At 56.6% G+C, this 19,084-nt stretch overlaps 1 protein-coding gene across 3 annotated transcripts in view; it reads left to right on the forward strand.

Annotated features, from left to right (window-relative positions):
• Nucleotides 1-19,084, forward strand: part of KCNAB1 (potassium voltage-gated channel subfamily A member regulatory beta subunit 1) — a 59,780-nt gene that overhangs the window by 11,713 nt on the left and 28,983 nt on the right. Inside the window, exon 1 of one of the 3 annotated variants that reach the window (XM_039557115.1) lies at nt 3,719-4,955. The exons of the other annotated variants lie outside the window; for them this stretch is intronic. Coding sequence (XP_039413049.1) covers nt 4,738-4,955 — 218 coding nt within the window. The 5' untranslated portion in view covers nt 3,719-4,737. Of the gene's footprint in view, nt 1-3,718; nt 4,956-19,084 lie in introns of those variants that run through there. 3 annotated transcript variants of the gene reach the window in all.

Raw genomic sequence — 19,084 nt, forward strand, 5'->3', positions numbered from 1 at the left:
TGCAAATGGAGTTTTTGATGTGAAACCAGCGGAAATGCGATGGCTGTGGGCTCGGTAAGCGCCGAGCTTTTGTTCTGCAGCTCATTTCCTCGCCCGGCTCCCAGCAGTGTTATCAAAAAGAGCCATTCCTGGCGGGTTCAGACCCTCCCCAAAGCGCTGCAAATCGCCGCGGGGTCCGGTGCTGCCGCTGCCGGCAGGAGCCCTCCCCGGCTGGGAGCTCCCTCCCGGGGCAGCGCTCCTTATCTCACCCGTGCCCGTATCAGCCCGGTTTAGGGAGATGTAAGGAACCGCCGCAATCCCGGGTAATTATCCCAGCGGGAAGCCTGTTCCCGAGCAGCTCTGCGGACGGAGGGAGCTGGCTGAGCGGCAGCGCGGGCCGTGTTTGCCATCACAGCTCTTGGGGCCCGAGGAAACTTTTATTGGGACAGAAGGTGGGATCGCCCTGAGCGAGCCCTGCTGCGCTGCGGCAGAGCTGCGGCCGGGAGCCTGGAAATCAGCGATTTGTGGCAGCATATCGAGATAATTCTCGGGAAGGCCAGTCCTGGAGAGAGGCTGCAGCCGGCAGTGTCTGCTCTGGATTTTGGGAATGTGGCTCTGGGGCTGTGGACAGAATGTGGGGGCTGTAGCCAGGTCTGGGCTGTTGGGTTAAATAAAGAAGGGCGTTTGTTTGGGTGGAAAAGCTCCAAGGCTCCGGTTTTGGAGCAGGATCCTGCCCTCATGGCTCTGTGAGCTGTGTTTTCAGTGCTTCCATGCAGTCTCCTGAGGTCTGGCCCATCCAAGGGCATTGCATGCAAACTCTCACTGAGCATCTGTCTGAGTGTCCAACAGGGTTAAAGCTCTCTCCATGAAGGCTGAAACCATATTTTTGATGTGTCTCCAGCCTGGAAGCACTGACTGTTCCATCCTGCCGCCTCTCACCGGCCCTGGGGCTGCTCTGGCCAAGGTGAGGGCAGGACCCTCCAGCACTGGGAGCAGAGGGAACACTTCTAACATTAATCACAGAGTCCCAGAACGGTTTGGGTTGGAAGAGACATCAATGCCCACCTTGTTCTACTCCCTGCCATGGGCAGGGATACCTTCCACTGTCCCAAGCTGCTCCAAGTCCCATCCAACCTGGCCTTGGACACTGCCAGGGATCCAGGGGCAGCCACCCCTCTGTCACAGGCACTGCTGCAGGTTTGCTGCTAAATTCAGTTGTTGTCTTCTCCCGACATGGAAGAGTTTCAGTTAAAGAGCTCAGACAGGCTGGGTTGGCATCATTACTGTGAGCTGGATTGCTGGAATCACAGACTGGTGTGGCTGGAGGGGGCCTTAAAGACCACCCAGTCCCAACACCCTGCCATGGCAGGGAGGGTAAATAGCCTGTGACTGCAGCCATGAGGAGCAGAATCTCCAGCTGGGCTTGGCATCGTATTTCAAAGGAGCTCCACTGTAAGGTGAAATATAAAATAAAAAAGGAAGGGGCAAGCAGTGTGCTCAGCTCCAGCCGTGCTGGGCCAGGGCTGCAGCAGCTCACGAGGTTTCACCCAGCCCAGACTGCAGGACCTTGATTCATGTTCGCATTTCGGGCTGCAGAAGCATCTTTCCGCCTCTGGTTGCAGCCAGAGCCGTGCTGCCGACTGACCCTGGAGCAGAGGCCCTGCAGGGGCACTGGGAAGGGCTCCTCCCTCGCCCCCGTGCTGTGCCCGGCCCCACTGCCCCTTCCAGCCTCCACAGGGGCCTGAGGGGGCTGGATAAAGCATTTTTTGCTTTTTGAAGGTTTCCATCCTGCTCCCCACAGGGTGTGCATCATCCTGCCCCTGCAAGGTACTGGGGACACAGCTCCGGGCAAGGGATGTGTTTGTGTAGAGCCCCAGGGCAGCTCCTGGGCTCGCCCTGCCCCACAGCCCCTGCTTGCCCTGGGTCTGGTGGCTTTGATTTGGCCCCCGGGGTGGCTGCAGTGGCTCCGGGGCCGGGAGGGTCACAGGGTGGTCACAAGCAGCTGTGTTAAATCACATTTGCTTGATGAAGCTTTTTGAGCAAGTTATTTAATGAGCGATTGTCTTGCTCAGGGGGAAGCGCAGGCGGGCATCTTGTCACAGTGATTTGGTGGCACTGAGGTGTCACAGGGAGCCTGGCCACAGGCTTGTGGCTGAGTCCTCTGCCAGGGTTGTCACGTAGCTCCTCTTCTATAAGCTCAGGGTTTTCATCATACAGAATTATGTTACTCCAACGTTTTACTCTAGGAGTGATTATCTTGCTCGGGGAAATGAAATAAATCCCATATTTAAATACATACTCTGTGGAGAGACTGTAACCCCTCCAAAGCTAAGCAGCTTGAGGTAAGATGCTCTGTGGGATGTGCCAGTGCAGAACAGGACTGTCCCTTTCTGTCCCCTTCCCTGGCCCAGCCCGGTACCTCAGGGCACGGGCAGCCCTGGCAGTGGGGATGGTGACCAGGGCCTGGGCTCATCCCCAGGACCAAGGCACAGCATTTGGCAGATCTGGCTGCAGTGGGAACTCTCCAGAGATGTACAGAACAGAGGTAAAAGGCACCTTGGAGTGCCTATGCCCAGCGAGGGGGTGTGAAACCATCAGAGAGGGGAACATTTCCAGGTTTGTCAGTCCGGCTTTGGGCTCTGAAACACAGAACAGGGCTCCAAAACCAAGTGGGTGCTACCACCAATGCTCCAGCTGCATCCCCCGGGACCATGGAGACCCTGAGGATGTCCTGGATGCAAGGAGCACCTTGGTGTCAGTGCCCCCATGGCTTGTGCCCCCCGATGCCTCACTCTGCTGGGTTTGCTGGTGGTCTGCGATACTGACTCACTGATGAGGTGTCTGGAAACTCTCCAAGGGGTCCTGCTCCCCCCAAATCCCTGCCTGAGGGTGAGCCCAAGGAGACCCCTGACAGCTGGGAGTTGGTGGGTCTGCTGTGTGATTAACTTTTAATCCTCTTTGGGAAAATATCCTACAGTAACTGTCTTTGTTCGATTTAATGCTTTCCATCCTCAGAGGAATGTGCTGGGTACCTGTTCATGAGCCATCAGGAGAGGAGCTGCAGCGGGATCGGCAGAAGCTCTTCCCCTGTCACGGGGTGGTGGGTGGCCTCGGCTGGCTGCCAGCTGCCCCCCCAGCGCTCCCACACGCCCCCTCCTCAGCAGGATGGAGGGGGGGCACCGTGGTGTGCCCCCGCTGCAGGGCAGGGGTCAAAGCTCTGCCACCCTGAGCTCAAAGCAGGTTGTGATCCCCCAGCCAGCATTCCCAGCCCCCTCTGCCACTGCTCCTGCTCCACTTCTGGGTGCGTCGGGCAGGTCACTGCAGGAGGGTCCAGCCTGGGAGCTGCTCACACCCCAAGGGGACGGGGCCTGGGCCTGGCAGTGAGTGGGGGGTGGGCAGGAGGAGCTCCGGAGGTGCCCCCTCGTCCCAACCCCTCGGGCAGTCTGGGGCAGATGAAGGAGTGCGGCCCCCCCGAACCATTTTTCAGGGCCTGCGCAAGGTGGAAAAGGGACCACGGGTGACCCTGCCCTCACCCACCTGCCCTGCCACACTCGGGCATCCTCTGCTGTGGGGCTGCACCCAGGGACACCCACTGCCTGTCCCTCCCCAGGGCCGCTCTGCTGGTGACAGTGACGGGCGGGGGTCTCCAAACCGCCCTGTCCCTGTCACCCTCCCACCGCTCCCGTGAGCAGCTCCGCAGCCTGGGGGTCCCCTGGGTGCCCAGAGCCAGCGCCACAGGAGAGGTGGCACCGGGCAGTGCCGGGCTCCGACCGCAGCCTCGGCCGCAGCCGGGGATGGGGATGGTTTGCTCTGCTGAGGGACGCTCTGGTTTTGCTCTGAAGCCTTTGAGCTGCGGCTCATTCCGCTGGCGATGCTGGGGGAGCGGGATTAACCCCGGCCCTGCTGCCAGCCGGGGGCTGCGGGCGGCGGCTCCGGGTGCCAAAACACGGGATTAACGTGTTAACTCCCTCACACACCGGAGCACAGCGATTTTCCTCCCCCTCCCCCTTATTTTTTTTTTCCCTTTCCCCCATAATTAACCCATTTTAACACCGAATTGCTGCCCGCTACAGAAGACCTTGCTGAGCGATGCCGGCAGCGATTTTTGCGGGCGGATCTGCCTGAATCGCCTGCCTTCCCTCCGAGCACAAAGGAGGCCCGTCGTTCGCATCCTTCCCGTCCTTCCCATCCTCCCCGCAGGCTCTGGCGGGGGGATCCCGGGGCCGCTGCGGAGCCGCTGCCAGCGCTCGGCGGGCTGCCATGGGTGGGAGGTAGCGCTGCTGCGCCTGGGCGAAGGACACCGATGGATGCTGCCGCTCCTTAGGGACGCGCTGGCGAGGGACGGGGCTCGGCTGTGCCTGCTCAGCACTTCGCGGTCCAGCGGCGCCGGAGCCAGCGCTCGCAGGATGCCCGCAGTGATTTAAAACCAGCGGCCGGGAGCCTGCAGCGAGACAGAGCGGCTGCGGAGCGATCACCATGAAGGAGCGGCGCTCCGGGAGCACCTGACTGGATGGATGCTTCTGGCTGAGCAGCAGCATCGCCGCGGAGAGCCCGGAGTGAGCCCGAAGCCGCTCGCGCGGTTGCCGTGGCAAGTTCGCGTTTCTCTGCCGCCGGCATCGCGGGCACGCAGCGCGGCTCTGCCGGAGCCCCCGGTGCTCGGGGAGTCCCAGGTCGGAGGTTTGCCGGCCGTGCTGGGCAGCTGCAGCCCGTGGGGGGCCGTGGGTCCGCCCGCCACCTGGCCGGGGCACCGCGGGCGCGATGCAAGTGTCCATCGCCTGCACAGACCACAACTTGAAGAGAAATGGTGAAGACAGGCTCATCAGCAAGCAGAACACCACCACCCCGAACGTAGTGAATGCAGCCCGGGCAAAATTTCGGACAGTGGCTATTATCGCTCGCAGTTTGGGGACATTTACCCCGCAGCACCACATTTCATTAAAAGAATCCACCGCAAAGCAAACGGGCATGAAATATAGGTATGGGCACGGTCTCGGTCTTTGTTCCCTTGCAGTGTAATAGCTCTTTACTTTGCCTGCCTGGATGCACCTGGTTTTGCAGAGGAGCTCTCTCCTCAGGTTATTAATAGATTTTTAAACTTGGGCATAACGGGGAAGCTTTGGGGTGTTTATGTTTTTGCAGGCAAATGTGTTTGTGATTTTATACCAAAATCCCACTTGCTTGGGGAGATTCTATATCTGTGACAGTGGTGGTAAGATGGTTCCTATTAAGTGTTCAATATAACTAATATTGGTGCTAATGAGTAGAAAAATAAATTAGCAAATCATGCTTGGGGCTGGACAAGGAAAGTTGGTTTGCAGAGTGGAGCAGAGGCGTCTGCCTTGGGTATCAGTCCACCGTGGGGGTGGCTCACGGACTTCTCACCTGGTTCACTTGGGGAAGATGAGATCAAAGCCAATTTTAGGCAAATGCAGAAAACAAAATCTCAGGCATTCTTATGGAATGCCTCCTGCCTCTCACAGGTTTTTACTCCTCCTAACCTAGGCAGGAAAAATAAGGAATGGCTGTGAGTTCAGTCCGAAGTGCTCGGTGTGGGCAGCTGATCAGCTTCTCTGTCCTGCCTTCGGCTGCGAGTGAGAAGGATTTGTGTGCCTTTGGTGCTGGCTTTTGCCTGTTCAGGGTGTCCCTTTCAGCCACTAATGGGTGACATTCGGACTGGGAGAAGGGGACAGCCTGGGATCTCTGCACCCCATGCCTGAGGTGGAGCTGCTGCTGGAGGAGGCAGCTGGCACTGGAGGGCTCCTTGGGCAGGCTGGGGGGCGTGGGGCTCCAGGTAGCTTCATCCTGCTGGTTCCCAGCCCGTGGGATACCAGCCAGGGCTCCTATGCCACCAGACCTGCCCAGGGGAGCTGCAGGATGCAGTTTTGTGTTAATGCTGGGTTTGGGGTCCTGGGACGGCTGCAAAGCCACTCTGGGTTCAGCAGCCACTCTCGGATCCAGGGGTGCTGCAGCCAGTGCAGGGCGATCCTGCACCTCGGAAAATGTCAATATTAACTCTCCAGGAACTGTGCAGACTGGAGGCACGGTGGATGGGGTGCTCAGATGTAATTTTCTGTGCTTTGTGTGGATGGTTGATAAACGGCAGGGAGGCTTGGCCCGAGTGGAAGCCCGGCCTTTCCAGCTGCTTGTCCCTGTCCTTCAGCCATGACCAACTTTCAGCAGGGACATTGCACCCTCCTGGCATGGTGCTGGCAGCAGAAGTCCTTCATGAGCCTGTGGCCAGGGCAGAACTGCTGGTTAATAAATGTCTCCTGGAGCCAGGTCCCAGCCGGACGAGGGGCTGGGGGTGGCATGGCAGGGGCAGTGTCCAGGGGGATCCTGGCACGGGCAGTGTCCAGGGGGATCCCGGGTGCTGCGGTCCGGCCCCAGCCGTGGGGAGGGCAGTGTTTGGGGCGTGGCAGAGGGTCCTGTCCGAAAACAGGACACTCAAAATCAGTGAAACTTGTCCTTTAAGCACCTCCCCAGTGGAGCAGTGGCAGCCAGCAGCTCCTGTGACCCCTGACCCCTCTGGCAGCCCCATCCAAGCCATCGTGCCTCAGTTTCCCTGTAAGCTCATCTGTAGGAGACGAGTCTTTGATGGTGTCTCTGGGAGGCAGGACCTGCTCTCCAGCCATGCTCATGGGGTGTCTCTGGGAGGCAGGACCTGCTCCCCAGCCATGCTCGCTGGCTGCACGGGCACTGTGTGCTAATTGCCCGCAGTTATCCCCCGATTTCCCCGGGCTCCCGGCGGCGCTCTCCCCCAGGGAACCAGCACTCTGGGTAACCGCAATTCCTTGCTCCTGCAGCCTCCACAGTTGGGCCTTTGCGAGTCCTTTCTGCCTTATTCCTGGGTAAGGTTTGGAGAGTGAGGGTGGATTGTCCCAGCGGAGTTCTCACAGCCCCGACACTCCGTCTGCCCCAGACCTGGGAATTGCACCAGGAATAGCAGCTCGTTGGCGACAAGGCTGAGGTTTTATCTTTATGACTAATCTCTGTTTCTTCTCGCAAATCGCTCCGTATGCAGAGCTGATTTCTCCCCCAAGAGAAGCAGCGCAGGGGAATTGGGAGGAAGAGCTGAGTAACCCTCGGGCTCAGCTGCGACGCTGCTGAGTCTCGATAACCTTTGGGTGGGAAGCGCCTACCAACCAGTGGAGCTGGAATTTCGCCTTCACCTTGGGACTGATTCCTCAGCCCGAGGGAAATCCAAAGCCAAAGGCTTTTCCCAACGGCTGCAACAATAATTCTGTAAAGTCCTCAGCTCCCTCACATTTGAACCTGAAGTCCTTCCCAATTCATTTTCTGCCTGAACTATGTCCTTGATGCTGAGCTCTGCAGCGTGAGCTGCTCCAAAGGCCACGACAGCCACGCTGGCCCTCGATTCACGCTAAAAATACCGAGAGCCGCCCCCCTGCGCCCCCGAGCGCTGCGCCGCCCCCGCGGCAGCGCTGCCCCGCAGCTCCCGCTCCGCTCCCGGGATGCTCCCGACCCCGGGCTGCCTCCCCCGGCTGCCAGGCGCTCCCGATCCGCTGGGATTATGTAAAAGGGAGAGACAGCGACTACGCCTGTGACAGGGGTGGGGGCGGGAGAGGAGCCAGCTCGGGGGCTTTGCACCAAATGACATGTTTCTGGCCCCGCTCCAGCTCAGGGACCGAATTGGAATATGAAAGGCAAAAGTTTACGGGAATAAATGCGTTCGCCGGGAAACAGCTGCAAATACGAGGACTCAGGTGCGTCCCCGCGGCGCTCACCTGAGCAAACCTCGGCTCTGCCTTTGCAAAAAGAGCTTTGTGTTTGGCATCTTCCCTGCCGGGCTGTGGCAGGAGCCGGACAGGACTCCCCAGGCATCACCGCCGCTGTCACCGCCGGGCACAGCCTGGCTGCCTCCTCCTGCGGAAGGCGAACGGGCAGAGGACTGCTCTCTTTTATCCTTTTAAATGCTCCAGTTCAGTCCCACTGGGGAGCCTGCCCAGATGCTCGGGGAGAATATCTGGGATCACTTCAAGCCTTTCTTTGAAAATGATGTAGTTGCAGCGTTTGGCTTGGAAAATTGCAATCTGCCGCACCGCTGCTGGAAACAAAGGATGTGGCTTTGCTTCCCTGAGATGATGCACAGCAGGGAGGAGGGACGGCAGCCCGGGTCTCCACCTGCTTTGGACCGTGGAGACGTAACAGCCTGGGTTCTTCTCTCTCCTAATTTGCCGTATCTTCTTTAAAGTTCTTTTCAGTAAAATGGATCCAGCCCTGATCCTGGTGCTGGGGGTGGTTTGGGATGTGGTGCTGCTCCCACAGGGAACAACTTCTCAAAGTGAGACTGGCACCAGCCTTGCTGTTCTCAGACTTAAAATTACATAGTAGGAAGAAGTTTTTACAATGAGGCTGGTGAGGCCCTGGCACAGGGTGCCCAGAGCAGCTGGGGCTGCCCCTGGATCCCTGGCAGTGCCCAAGGCCAGGCTGGACACTGGGGCTTGGAGCAGCCTGGGACAGTGGGAGGTGTCCCTGCCCATGGCAGGGGTGGAATGGGTCTTTAAGGTCCCTTCCAGGCCAATCCACTGTAGAATTCCCAGATTCTTTGATACCAGCCCCTTTCCATCACAGCTGCAGCAGTGCAAAGCCTTGCCCAGAGCGCCCCAGAGCGTGCTCCCAGGAGGAGGAACTGTGCCCAGGAGCGCCTGGAGCCAGGCTGGGATGGGAGCTGGGCTGGGATGGGAGCTGGGCTGGGATGGGAGCTGGGCTGTGCCTGGAGCTGGGCTGGGATGGGAACTGGGCTGGGATGGGAGCTGGGTTGTGCCAGGCTCCGCCGCTGCGGGGCCAGTTCGGGGCCGTCAGCAGTTCAGAAATAGCCCTTTGCCGAGCCCATGCCTGCGCATGGGCAATTTACAGAGCACAACTATCTATTTGTGCTCATCCATAATTGATGGCGGCAGCTTTGACCATTAACTCCGGCTCGAGCCTCAACAAAAAATTTTATCTGCAAAGGCAAATGGGTGGAGTTCATATTCCGCGGGGCCTGGGCAGCGTGAGGAGAGGCCGGGCACCATTCCCCGAGAGGAAACCCATCCTTCCCACCCAAAGGGGTGAGAATCTTCCGTCATTAGAGAAGTGTTGCTAATGTTTGTAAGATAAGAGCTGAAAAACAAGTGAGTAAAGGGGGAAGAAGGGACGGCAGAAAACAGTTTCCCTCCCTAGCATGGTTTTCAAATCTGGGGCGAGCTGAGCATTTGGGGATGGTGAAGGTACAGGAAGGAATCTGTGGAAGTAAAGTTGCTGACATTGGAATTACGTAAAGGTGATCTGGGCAGATAAACCTTGACAAGTAAAGTTTGCTTTCTTCCTCATCCCCTGGGAAACAGGAGAGATTTAGAGGAGATTTTAGGAAGAAATTGTTCCCTGTGAGGGTGGGGAGGCCCTGGCACAGGGTGCCCAGAGCAGCTGTGGATCCCAAGTGCCCAAGGCCAGGTTGGACAGGGCTTGGAGCAGCCTGGGACAGTGGGAGGTGTCCCTGCCATGGCAGGGGTGGCACTGGATGGGCTTTAAGGTCCCTTCCAAACCTGGGATGATTCTATGATCCCGTGGAACATCCCTCAGCTGTTCTCCCTCCTGGAGGGGTTCCTGGTGCAGCTGCCAAGCGCTGGCAGAGCAGGAGGAATCTCAGCCTGGGAGGGGCTGGAGCCCTGCAGGGCCCCCGGGTGTGAGCACCATCAGCATCCACCATCCCCGGCGGTTCCTTCCACAGCTTTGAACATGCCCGGGTCACCCACGGGCTGGAAGCAAGGATGATTTTATTAAAACACAAATTCCCTCTGTGGCATCGGGGTATTATTGCCGCTGGAATGGCCCTGCGAGGCACGCGGCGTCCTGGACTCCGTGCCATGGATGTGGGCTTGGAGGAGGCCAAACCAACCCCAGCCTGATGGGTTGGGAAATGCACCCAGGTCACCTTGGGCTGCAGAATTCCTTTGGGAATAGGAGTTGAGTCTTGTGCTTGCCAAGGGGTGTAAGTGGAAGCAGGTATTTCTTAGCAGTGTTCCAGGAGCTGTGTCTTCTTTTTCCCCACGTTTCTTTTTCCAAGCATTAACCATAATAACTACCTCACATATTTAGGAAACTGTGGTTTATTTAAGTCTTGCTGCAATTATGAGCAGTTTTAAACTCTCACATGCAAATGGTACAATTATTTTGATATCAAGCTCCATATTGTTTCAGTACTCTCCACATCAGGCTGACTTTTATGGCTCATCGCCTGATCTTCATTTTCTTGCTGCAAATTAAGACTAATCCAGTGAACAGAATGGATTTATGCTGAATTCACAATGCTTTTCCCCCCAGGACAGTCGCTTATAATGGCTACAAAGGAGGCAGGAATAACTCAAAAGGGAAGGAAAAGGAACCAGTTGAGTAAACACAATCTGCTGATTTGTGCTGCTTTTGCATTCCCAGTGGCTCCCCAGGAGTTTGCAGCTCCGAGGTGAGGCCGGGGCCTGGTGGGGTCTGGATTTCTCCCCTCTCATCACACTGCAGTGTTAAACCAGCATTAGGTTTGGACACACATTGATTTTCCAGCTGCACTCCGAATCCAGGGCAGTGCACGGGACCTGGCAGGGCACCCTCCTCCCTGGCTGCCGCCTTCGGTGCAGCCAGTGCTGCCTCGGGGCTGGCTCTGTCATCCTCCAGCTCCTTCCAACCTCAGCGATTCCAGGATTCCGTGATAAATGAGGACTTTGCAGGTGCCCGGGCTGGTGTGAGCAGCGGAGATGGATCTCCTCTTCCAGGTGTCGGATAAAGCAAAGTTGGCTTTGCTTTGCAGAACCTGCCCAGCTGCTCTGGCTGCTCCCGGCTCTCCAGCGTGGCTTTGGCCCTGGAGCAGCGCTGCCCAGCCCTGTGCACATGCAGCCCAAGGGGTTTCTCCTGCCCAGCCCCTGGGCCGCCCTGGGGACAGCCCTGCCCGCGGTGCGGGTGGCACTGGGAGCAGCGGGCACAGCTCTGCAGGCGATGCCCCCCTTGTAATCCCGAGGGGGAGCGATGAGATGGGGAGGGCAGGACTGGATTCAAGGACAAGTGGTGCTCCAAGAGCACGACTCTCATGGTGCTCTGCTTAAGCGGAAGCAGAACGATGATATTTTAAGGAGGCTTTTAAATAATGCAGCGGAGCTGTGGGGGCTGAGCCACGGAGCCGCCCACAGCCACCCTGGCCGAGGGGCACGGGGAGGGCAAGGGCACGGAGCAGCCTGCCTGGGTGTCCCTGTCACCCGTGGGTGGGTGTCACTGTCACACACGGTTGGATGTCCCTGTCACCCGTGGGTGGGTGTCCCTGTCACCCGTGGATGACTCTCCCTGTCGCCCACGGGTGGCTGTCCCCATCACCACTGCCACTCCCGTGCCCCCAGACCCGTGTGCCCTCTCTGGGCAGTGGCAGTGGGTGGCTGTCCCCTGTGTGGGGCACCTCTCTGGCTGGTGCTGGTGGCTGGAGCACGTCCCTGCCCCACGGCTGCTCAAACTCACCCCGCTCCACCCTCCTCCCAAACCCTTCCCTGCAGCCTGGTATTTTCCATCTCAAGGCTGCCTGACAACTTTAATGCTTAAATGGATGGGAGAGAAGCCGTCGTGCAGGAACGCTGTAATTTAATTACTTGGGAAGTGCACAGTTTAAGACATTTAAAATGTATTATTTTAGCCTGGCTGCTTTGGCAAAATCCAGTCAGAGTTTTGAGTGTGCTTATTTTTATTTCAGACTAACTCTACAAAACGCCTTCTGCAGAATGTGTTTGTTAAGAAATTAATTGTCTTTGAGGAAAGGAAAATGCTCTGGTGTGACTGGGTGTGAGCCCAGAGGTCACAGCCAGGGTGACAAGTCCCTGCTGTGGCTCAGGGACTCTCCTCTGTGCCTGGGGCCCGGCGTGTGCCCAACGCTGTGGTGAGGAGGGACATGCCATGGACCTGTCCCCACAGCTGCTGCTCCAGCAGAGCTTCCCTTGCTTTAGTGTTTGGAAAACACCCAGCAAGGCGGGCTCTGGTGGCGTTGGGTGGTGGGCGGATGTTGATGTAAGGTCAGTGGAGGGTCTGGATGTAAGGTCTGGGTCTGGGTCTGGATGGTGCGGAGGGGTAGATTTGGGTGCTGTGGCCTGTCCCGTGTCCCGGCCCTGTTCTTCAGGGTGTCCAGGCCATCCTTCCATCCCTCTGCAGGGGTCAGCATTTGACTGGAGCCTTGGAAGGGGTTTGCTCCTGAACAAACCCATTTTAGAAGTTCACAGGATCCCAGAATGGTTTGGGTTGGAAGGGACCCTAAAGCCCATCTCATTCCCCCCCTCCTGCTGCTTCCCAGGGAGCCGCTGCCCTGGCAATCCGAGACGTGCTCCTCGAGGATCCAAATGTATAAGAAATTCTCCTCAGAGGGAAGCTGGAGCAGGTTTCTCCTTGGTTTTGGTGACAAGATGCGGGATTGGTGTGAGAGTCTATGCAGGGCCCCCAGCAGCTTAAATCCAGCTGGATGGAGCACACGTGGAGAGCCTCGGGTGCGATAGATGGGATGGTGCCTGTGCACGGGGGAGGAGAGCGGGGCTGGGGATGTTGGATCTCCTGAGGGAGCTCCTGAGATCACCAGGAGAACGTGCCCTCTACGTAAACAAGCTGCTTTGGAGATATTTTGAGGATGAAGTCATAAAAATTTTATGGCATACCTATATTTTCCTTTTGGCATTGAATTTGCCATAAAAGCCGACACAGAAAAGCAGCTTCAGCTGTGCTGGCTGTGAAACTGCTGCAGCTGCTTCTCGGAGCCGTCAAATCAGCCCACAATGGGCTGGGTTGGAAGGGACCTTAAAGCCCATCCCCTTCCACCCCCTGCCGTGGGAAGGGACAGTTTCCACTATCCCAGGCTGCTCCAAGCCCTGTCCAACCTGGCAGTCTCTGCCCGATATCCCATCTATCCCTGCCCTCTGGCAGTGGGAAGCCATTCCCTCTTATCCTGTCACTCCAGGCCCTTGTTCAGCAATACTTAAAATCTTTCAAAAAACGTATTTTCTCTGTCAAAAAGCAGAAGTCCAGCACAGTAATCAAAACATAAATTCCATTTTTTTTCCCCAGTGGTTTCCCTACCTCAGGCTGCTTATTTTTATAATAATTCCTGCAAATTGCTGTTACCTGAATGTTGTTGCAAGGATAAATTGCCCCTCCAAAGTGAAGTCTCCCCTTCCTGGGCCATCCCTGCTGTGGGTGCTTCCAGATGCAGATGGGATGGAACTGCCCTGGGCTGTGCTGAGAGCCCAGAGTTATCGTGGGACTGCTCAGATTCCTTCCCCTTCCCCAGCCTCAGGATTGTGTCAGAGCCAGCCTCTCTTGCCTGTGGAGAAAGCACCTATTTTCCAGTTCCAGCTTATTCACCCACTTCAGCTCAGTGACCAATACTTTCCAAGGTGGGTCAAGGGGTGGGGAAGGCAAACCCCTTGACAGGCTTTTACTGTTTTTATTTTGCCTCTTTGAGTGTGAGGTGGCACCGAAAGGAGGGAAAATGGCATTTGTAATGCTCAGCCCTGTGGGGTTTGTTGGCTGTGCCCTCTGCACACAGGCACGACTCAGATACTGACTCCAAAGCGTGGGATGTGCGGTCAGTGGGACAGGGGCAGGACGTGTCCCAGGCTGCTGGCTCTGTGTGCATCCCCCAGCAGCACCACGGGGCTGGGGACCGCCGTGGGATGATGGGGGGCTGCGGATCCCGCCGCGCACAGATGGGATGGAGCTCTCCCTGTTCCTCTTATTCCTGGAAATAACTTGACTCCATCAAGTTTTTTTGCACGGATAACGTAATTCCCTCAGACATTTGAAATCCCACACTTTAAAAGCCTGGCTGCAGGATGACAAAGAGTTTTTCTCTGGCTGCCGGGGTCGGACGGTGACGAAGCGCGGCGGGGGCTGCGCTGGGATGGGGCCCTCCAGCAGGAGTTGTTCCCCTGGGAACGCCGCTGCCAGCGCTGCCCCCGCTGCGGTGTCCCCACCTGGTGACCCAGCAGCTGCCACAGCTGTGGCCAAGGGGCTGCCTGGGCAGGTGTGCCCAGCTGGGCGATGGCTCCGTGCCCGGCCGGAGGGCTCAGGGTGGCCACAGGCCCGTGGCCGGCGCGGGCAGGGCCGAGCACCCATCAGGGCTGCGCTGGGCCAGGCCCATCTCCTCTGCCTTATCTACATTTTAATGCGTCATCTGCAACTTCTGTGGGGATGCAGCCAAGAAAAACGCTGGGGAATTTCAGCTGAGGCGACCACCTACGCAGCCGGTGGCCCTACGAGTACGGGAGAGGAGTTGGGAAGTGAGAAGGGAGCCAGGGAACGGGGGCTGGACGCCCTTCAGGCACCTGCTTGTCCCCTGTGCCATCCCTGCCTGGGCTGGCTGCCCCTCCTGCGGCCCAGCTGGGTTGCCACTGCCCAGGAGCCACCTCCTGCTTTCCCCAGCCCATCAGGACTGCCCTGTTTTGTCTCTGCAGTTATTCCAGGAGTAGCAGTTTTCTTTCCTATTTTGTATCACTGACCTAATCCTGAATATCACTGCTCTGTGCTGCAGGACCTGCATGGTGAGGACTGTGCACAGGGAGACACCTGGGACTGTGTCATGGACTGGAAGTGTGCCAGGCCAGGCTGGATGGGGCTTGGAGCAGCCTGGCATAGTGGAAGGTGTCCTGCCCATGGCAGGGGTGGAATGGGATAATCTTTAGGGTCCCTTCCAACCCAAACCATTCTGGGGTTCTATGATCCATCTCCTCCTACCCTGACACAGCAGGGAAGCAGCGTTGCTCCAGGAGCACCTTCACTGCTGCCGAAGCACGTGGTCCAAATCAGACTCTCTTTTATTTCTGTAACAGGTAGGAGATCACAAAGCAGTTTGCCGAGCAGCAAACACGAGCACAGTCACACAGCGCAGGTGTCAGATTGAATGCCAGAGCAAAGCGAAGGATGCACGTGCTCAAGCAAGGGAAGAAATCTGTGTTTTCAGCTTGCACAAGTCGGGCCACCTACGCTGGTCCAGCTGCTGCAGCTTGGCATGTTTATCTGTGCTTGTCATCAGTTGAGAATAGAGGTAAAAAATTCCTGAGAGTCGATGCTTTGCGTAAATACCTGAACTTCATCGGGAAGCACTTGGACAATGCTCTCAGGGAGGCACAGGGTGGGACTGCTGGGGTGCCTGTGCAGGGCCAGGAGCTGGTCTGGATGATCCTTGGGAGGCCCTTCCAGCTCAGGACGTTCTGTGATTCTGACTCTCTGTCTTTGCTGCAGGTTTATGGTCTGAACCTGTCTTGACTTCTGTCCCCACACGGAGCCTTTGCTGAGACATGCTGCCTTGGTCTGAGCACCAAAGGTCCCAGGGCCATGGGCCGCTGTGGGGACGAGGTGACACTGTGGGCATGAGGTGACGCTGTGGGGACGAGGTGACACTGTGGGGATGAGGTGATGCTGTGAGGATGAAGTGACGCTCTGGGGATGAGGTGACGCTGTGGGGATGAGGTGACGCTGTGGGGATGAGGTGATACTGTGGGGATGAGGTGACGCTGTGGGGATGAGGTGATACTGTGGGCACATCTCAGCTGGGCCATCTCTCATGGATGGTAGGAAGCAGTTTGGGTTGTATTAGGGTGAAACATGTTCCATTTAGAAACAGGGAGTATTTCTGAGGGACAAGCAGGAAGGTGGGTTTTGCCAGGGCAAGGAAAGCTGCTCAGCAGGGTTTGGTCAAACCCACCCTTTTTATTTCCATTAGTGAAGGTTTTAACCCCGTCCTCACTAAACCATTTCTCCCCAGCAGTGACCACTTTCTGTGGCATCCCCCCAAGCACTGGAGTGCTGTGATTTGTCCCTGCCCGAGGTGCTGCGGGTGTCCCAGGGCACTCAGACCCCCCTCACCCCGCATCCGTGCGGTGCAGAAGGGTTTGAAGTCCCTGAACCAGCCCAAAGCTGCGGCTCTGCTCGCTGCAATCACCGCGGCTGCGGGCGGTAATTTAGTGCGAACTGCTGTGCGTGCTGGGAAGCGTTTTGTTCCCAAAATGAGAGACAGAAAGCATTATTTGCCTCTCCTGCCACCCACGGCACTCAGAGACACTCTCCTGCCACCGGAGCCTGGCCCAGGGACAGCTCCTGGTTGCCCGAGCTGCGCTGGGCTCGCGGAGCCGAGGGAGACAAACGGAGCCCGGCCCTGGGAGCAGGAAACCACCCAAGTTAATGAAAGGCGAGAATTAGCACCTCCATCGGGCGAGCCTGAGCCCCATGAATCGTGACAAATGGATGTGCTGGAGGTGTCAGGACGAGCTGAGAGCTTAGCATCTTCCGGGACGTGCAGGGGGCTCGTAAAAAACAGGGAGAGCAACTTTTTAACGCAGGCATGTAGTGATAGGGCACGGGGGAACAGTTTTAAGCAAAAAGAGGAGAGATTTAGATTAGATGTTAGGAAGAAATTCTTTACTCAGAGGGTGGTGAAGCCCTGGCAGGCTGTCCAGAGAAGCTGGAAGTGTCCAAGGCCAGGTTGGATGGGGCTTGGAGGAACCTGGGGTAGTGGCAGGTGTCCCTGCCCATGGGAGGGGGTGGGACTGGATGGGCTTTAATGTCCCTCCAACCCAAACCCTTCTGGGATTCAGGGATTCTCTTATTTTCCCCTGCAGGAGGCAGGAATGGGGTTGGGGCCAAGGCCAAGCCAGGTGTCACGGTCCCTACTCCACAGGTGGCAGGTGAGGGCCATCGGATGAGCTGCAGCAGGAGAGGGAGATGGGGAGGGTCTCTGCTTTCATCAGGATTTTGGTGTCTCTTGAAACAGCCTCTTTTTTTCAGGGAATAAATTACATATTTTATTCATTTTCTGCACAGAAAGGAACGGTTCTGGAGCCCTGATGGGGATGTTTCTAAGCAACGTTGTTTTCCCACCACCAGTGTCAGGAGCAGTGACTTTTTTACTTTTTTTTTTTTCATATTTTTGTAGCAATAAGACAAACTCTCTGCAGTTTATAACAGGAAACCCGTGCCATGATCTCCTCGGTTTGGCTGTGTCCCCCACCTCTGAAGGGGTGTGTGGGGGGTCCCCTGGGGGTCACCTACCCCGGGCTGCTGTGCTGGGACCGTCCCCGCAGGTTTGTATTTTGGTAGAGTTTGGCTGCTGTGGGCACAACCAGGGACACAGGGCAATGAAACCAGGCTTGGAACAAGCCAAAAGCAGCTTTATCTGAATTCTGTGGAGCTCTCCCAAGCCTGGTGATTCTTCTGTGGGTGTGGACTCGAAAATGTTTTAGTCATTGTATGTGTTATTGCAGAGATTTTATTTAAAACTTCTGTTTTTCCATGGGGAAAAAAAAAACCCTCGCTCTCCTTGTCTGTCTCATTTCTGATAGACAGAGAGATGGATGGGTGAATAAAGAATGGATGGGGAGATGGATGGATGGATAGATGGATTAATAGATAGGCAGATAGAAGGGTGGGTGGATGGATGGATGGATTGACGGATGGATGGATGGATAAATAAATAGAAAGATAGATGGCTGGATAGATGTATAGATAAACAGGCAGATGGATGGATACACAGGCAAATAGGATGGTTGTCCTGCTCCCTTCCAGCTGGGAATACTGGAAGGGAAGGTTTGGGCTGATTTAGGGGGGTGTTAATTGATGTGGCCAAACCCAAACTCTCCCTGGGCCAGAGAAGGGCAGAAAGGAAGCAAATCCCCACCTGGATAAACGGGATGGATTGTGCTGTAATTGTTTTGTCCCTGAAGGACAGAGGAGCCAGTCGTAGGTTAACGAGGTAATTAAGCAGCACAGGTGTCTCAGGCCATAAATCTCTGCCAGGGAAGGGGTGGGTGTTGGTGGTGTTTCTGTGGGGGGGTTTGTGCTGCTCTCCCAGCACCCTGTGATCCAGAGGTGTGTGGTAGTTTAATGGGGAAGGTTTTCCTGCAGGGGGGACCTGCCCTTCCCCACTGCTGCCTGAAGGCAGAGGGGTTTGCCCTGTGCCTGGGCTGGCTGCTGGGGCTGCTCCCGGGTGCCTCAGCCCAGTGTTACAGAGCACTCACTGCCACTGATGGGCTCTCACCCATACCCCTGCTGCAGGATTAATTACAACTGGACAATTACTATTGCTTTCTGCTCCGTGCCACAGCAGACAGCCCCATTCTTGCCATGTAGCACCCTTTGTGGGGATGTTTTACCCCACTTTTTCCCCTTTGCTTTATTTGAGCAGCCTCTTGGCTCAGACCCCGGGCCCAGCAGTGCCGGTGTCCCACCGCAGGGCTCTGCTGGGCACGTGGCCTCAGCAGTGGGTGGTCACAGAAACGTTGCCACATTGGGCTTTTTCTCCTAAATCCTCTCTTTGTCTCTGTCTGCCAGAACTGAGCTTCATCTTCCCCATGGCTCGCTGCTCTCCAGTCCTCCTCTCCTTTCTCCTGGCTCCCCAGGATCCCTGTGCCTGCTTCCCTGGGAGCTCTCTGCTCTGGGCTCATCCCACATCTGTATGTACATATATAAATTACACATTCCTTTAGCTCTCCTTCAGTTCTGCCTGCACAGTCAGCCCTCACCCTTCCCAGGGAATAATTCAACTCCGAATTCCCATAAAACCCATGCAGGAGGCATGGGGTGAGGGAAGAGGCAAAAGGAGGACTGGGAATTTTCCATGTCTTCCACGAGCCTCGCTGCTGCCCTGTGTTGAAGGAAGTTTAGGCTGGGACTAAGCTGGGCACTGCTGGTTTAAGGCAGGATTCTGAGCAGCATCCACTTCCCAGGAGCAAGGGAGGGTGAAACCCAATCCCAGGGGATTTTTCCTTGTAATGTGGCCCTGTGGGAAGATAAAAGACTGTGTGTAATGTTAACTTTAGTTAAAAGAGTCTTGAAAACCTGTGATATTTCCCCCCTTCTTTTTGCTGTCAGGTTTTATCCCAGATGTACTGCTGCAGGATGTGTTAGTCCTCCCTTTCCCTTTGTGTCACTTTTTGACATCCTGGTGTTGAACCATGGGGTTCTTGAAGCCAAAAATTGTCACCTTGACCTTTGTGTGCATGTTGGGCCCTGGTGCTTTCTTTGGACACAGACGGGGCTCTCCTTACCCAGCACGCCCACCTGAATGCATCTCTGTCCTGTTTTCCTTGTTCTGCCCATC

Source organism: Corvus cornix, chromosome 9, assembly GCF_000738735.6.
Source record: "Corvus cornix cornix isolate S_Up_H32 chromosome 9, ASM73873v5, whole genome shotgun sequence".
Taxonomy (NCBI): Eukaryota; Metazoa; Chordata; class Aves; order Passeriformes; family Corvidae; genus Corvus; species Corvus cornix.